The sequence below is a fragment of the Neoarius graeffei genome, chromosome 27 (genome assembly GCF_027579695.1).
Source record: "Neoarius graeffei isolate fNeoGra1 chromosome 27, fNeoGra1.pri, whole genome shotgun sequence".
NCBI classification, from domain to species: Eukaryota; Metazoa; Chordata; class Actinopteri; order Siluriformes; family Ariidae; genus Neoarius; species Neoarius graeffei.
The window spans coordinates 3234921-3239127 of NC_083595.1; the positions used below are offsets into that span (position 1 = coordinate 3234921).

At 44.5% G+C, this 4207-nt stretch overlaps 1 protein-coding gene across 1 annotated transcript; it reads right to left on the reverse strand.

Moving 5' to 3' along the window:
* Window positions 1-881: 881 nt before the first annotated feature.
* On the reverse strand, window positions 882-2128 carry LOC132875082 (hatching enzyme 1.2-like). The gene is made up of 4 exons (XM_060911681.1): window positions 2011-2128; window positions 1597-1737; window positions 1394-1511; window positions 882-1269 (listed from the first exon to the last, which is right to left on the reverse strand). The coding sequence occupies exons 1-4, from the start codon at window positions 2126-2128 to the stop codon at window positions 882-884; spliced, it is 765 nt and encodes a 254-aa protein (XP_060767664.1).
* Between the last annotated feature and the right edge of the window lie 2079 nt (window positions 2129-4207).

Genomic DNA, 4207 nt, shown 5'->3' on the forward strand with positions numbered 1-4207 from the left:
TATTAGTGACATATTTATAGAATAAGAATAAAGCAATCAGTTGAGGTTCACCAAGTGTGAGCTTTATTTTCAGCTTCGGCCGTTCAATGACAGGACATGACGATACAGATTTAACTCGGCGACCATTGTGTATTACTGCATGGCTTGTAAGCGTCTCTTAACACGGATGGCACTTTACCGTGAACACAGCATAAGGAAGGAGGTAAACCGGACTAGCACGATCAGTGACAATCTCCACACGGAGCTACTCAGGCAGCTCTGCACTGGGCGCTGACGTGGACGGGGAGTGGAGTATGTCCAAATGTAGATCATTCGCATGGCGGCATGGGGATAACATGAGAAAATTAAACAAAAGGCCACATTTTCAAGATTTTCAAGTCTTTTTATTTGTGTAGCGGCAACTTTTACAGGCGTGTCGGCAATGTTGTGGGCGTAGCAGTAAGGAAACGTTGTGTGTCGGCCCGATATGCTGAAAAGGCCTCGTTAGAACCCTGATGAATATAAAACCACTAACCACTACACCACCGTGCCACCCATGTCTAAGTGCTGGTTCAGTTATACCAAACGATATTCAATAAAGTAATGGTACATGTATGATATGAAGGTATGAAAACTGATGGTGTGACAATACATATTTTTGTGAAATTCAGAATTCTGGGATGACAGAAACTCTTTCGTGTTGTTTACGTGAAATAAACTTAAATGTACACACTAAAGAATAAAAGTACACACTGAGAAAATTATGCTTGTACCCATTTTATTCTATGATTCCATAATTTGTTACTACAGCAAGTGAAGTGAAGCGATCACTGCTTCCTCTATCATTAACAGCTACACAACGTTACTGCAAAGATAAATCAAGCCAAAAGGTCTGAACAAGTTCAGCAGTTGTAGAGAGTGTTGAGCCTCTGGATGTCGGTGGCGGACAGATCCGTCGCCTGTCCAATTTTCTTTGACGGATCCGGAGTAGGAGTGATTGTGTCCAGACCGTTGATGGAGAAAGCGCTTCTTCCGTAGTGCATCATGGAGGAGTAGTCGTATGTTGTTCTGAGGTTGTTGGTGTTCTCCTTGTTAAAATTATACTTCATTGCTGGGTCGATGTTTTCCCAGTTAATGGTGACGTAGCTGTCACGGTCACTCCGAGTATGCTCGTGGTAGAAACCAAGTGCATGGTTCAGCTCGTGCTCGACGACGCTATGGTAAACACAACCCAACTTGCTGAGAGAGACCACCTGAGCACCACCTGTTCTGCCCACATTAGAGTAGCATCTGAGAGAAAGAGAGGTGATTGATCATGTCACTGAAGCCAACATATGGACACTGTGCATCGAACAGGAATAAAGAAGATCAAACTCCATGTGTAAGTGACGTAAAAGATTTTAGTGGGACTCACCCGCTTTTGCTCTCGATGCTGAGGTAGTCAGTTTGAAATGTCCTGGGAACGAAACGAATGCAGGTTTTGCTATGGAAGGTGGCCATGGCATTGGCAATTACAGTCCTGTCCGAGGAAGCTGTATTGAAAATGACCAACAAATTAATAACAAATAAACAGAGATGTGTGACTGGACAACGTGGATAAGGAAGTCTTTCACTTACAGAAAACACTGCTCAGTGTGAACGGCACCTCCACTAAGCCATTTGAGGACTTCTTCCAAAAGCAGCTGTTGTCGGGGCAGACCACAGCATTCCTGTCGCTTGGCAAGAGTATGTCTCCCTCCAACAGCAATTCCCTGGAGCCTTCAACAAGCAAAACGAAAAGGGATAAGGACTGAAAATCAATAAGCAGTATTACTTGTAGTGTCTTAGCTTTTTGAGTCAAATATCATGGTCTCAAATAAAAATCTCACTGCCACAATTTCTGTCACTCGTGCAAGCACACAAAATAGAATCATAAAGAAATTGTTACAAAATCCCGATCTTAGAGCAAGACAGGTTCTGGGCTTATATTTATAGAACATGTAGCAGTAATGATGCTGGTCTAGTACAGCTGAGCTCAGTGAGTTATCAGACCGTTGTTGGTGGTGAGAATCTGTGTTGTCATGTCCACGTGCTGAGGTTGATTGAGATAGAGAGCTTGCGAGAAGCCAAGCAGCAGGACTAGAATGGAAAGAGATGCTCTGGACTCCATGATGCTTCAGTGTGTGGAGATGATCTGGATGCTCCTTCACCGTAGCTTGGTGACTGCCTACTGTCATACCTGGCTTTTTATACACATGGACACATACAGGAACCACATGGTGTGGCTTTCTGGGGATTAACACTAGGCGTTAAGAGTCCACTGTAATGTGTGGAACTAAAGGGAGGATCCCATGGACTCAGCACTTACTTTAATACCTTACTGACACAGAGCGTGAGTTGGGAGATTATTTGGATATTCTGTCCTTACGGATGGACCGTAGCTCACAGAGTTTGGTTATTGATTTATGTCTCAATCTCTATTTTTTGGGAGTGACTTGCATATTTAACAGAACTGCAGTTTAACCCAAGATAAACAGCCTGGAAATCCTACTGTGTGTTTTTGGGAATTAATATCCATCCGTACCTGCAGAGGAAGGCAACAACTGATTCTAGAGACACTGGCTTGACGTTTTCTTGTGCTCTTTCATATTCATTAAAACAGTGTTCATTAATTGTGTCCTCAGAGATCATAACAAACAGATCACACCACTTTGTGTACCTCTATGTCATTTTCATCTTATGATCTCTTCATGAACATGTCCTGCATTTCACAGAATTTCCTGTCTAAAAGTTACATTTAGATGGATCCCAGCAGGACTCGGGTTGTCAGGGTTTGGTTTCATCTCTTGTTATTGCAGTGATGCTTTTTGTTGTTCATTTTTACATGGGTTTGATTCTGAGTAAGCCATGGCCTAATGGTTAATGGAGCCTAATGGAGAAGAAGCTTTGGGGCCAAAAGGTCGCCGGTTTGATTCCCTGGACCAGCAGGAATGGCTGAAGTGCCCTTGAGCAAGGCACTGAACCCCAACTGCTCCCCAGGCTGCTCTGGGTGTGCTGTACATTGCTCTGGATAAGATCATCTGATAAACGCCTGTAATGTAATGTAATTTTAGCACCATTGCTGTACCTCACATTACTCTGAACAAGAGACGTTCCAACTATTTGAGATCTCATCTCATCTCATTATCTCTAGCCGCTTAACTTGTCCTACAGGGTCGCAGGCAAGCCGGAGCCTATCCCAGCTGACTACGGGCGAAAGGCGGGGTACACCCTGGACAAGTCGCCAGGTCATCACAGGGCTGACACATAGACACAGACAACCATTCACACTCACATTCACACCTACGCTCAATTTAGAGTCACCAGTTAACCTAACCTGCATGTCTTTGGACTGTGGGGGAAACCAGAGCACCCGGAGGAAATCCACGCGGACATGGGGAGAACATGCAAACTCTGCACAGAAAGGCCCTCGCCGGCCACGGGGCTCGAACCCGGACCTTCTTGCTGTGAGGCGACAGTGCTAACCACTACACCACCGTCCCGCCCGAACTATTTGAGATGGACAATACAAACAAAGAAACATTTATTGATGTCTATCAGGTGCTTTTTACCCACAATTTAAGCACATCGGTAGGTGTTTCCTCCAGAGAAGCATGAGCTGCACTCAATTTTGACTTGGGAATCCAGATAAATTGATTAATCAGGTTCAAATCTGCAGAATTACTGGCCATTTTCAAATCTGATTGAAGCCCATTGACCTATATTATCATTTCACATCAGCCCCTGTCCTTGCACTTCTTGACCCTGAGTTTTGATCCTCAAGATGTCAGTGGTGGACAGATCCTTTCTCTATCCAATGTTCACTGATGGACCCAGAGTAGGAGTGATGTCCATCCAAAGCTGTTCTTTAAAAATTTTCAATTTCCATTGCTATGTGGATGACACCCAGCTCTACCTGTCTGGAAAACCCTCTTCCACCCTCCCTCCCCCCTTCCTTACCACCTGCTTAGCTGAAATCAAATCCTGGTTCACCTCTAACTTCCTGAAACTGAACAGCGACAAAACTGAAGTCCTCCTTGTAGGCACCAAATCCACCCTCTCCAAAGTTGACAGTATCTCCTTTTCAATTGACGGTTCCATAGTCTCCCCCTCCCCTCAGGTCAAGAGCCTGGGTGTCATCCTAGACAGCTCTCTGTCCTTCCTCTCTCATATCAATAACATTACACGGCCTGCTTATTTTCACTTACGT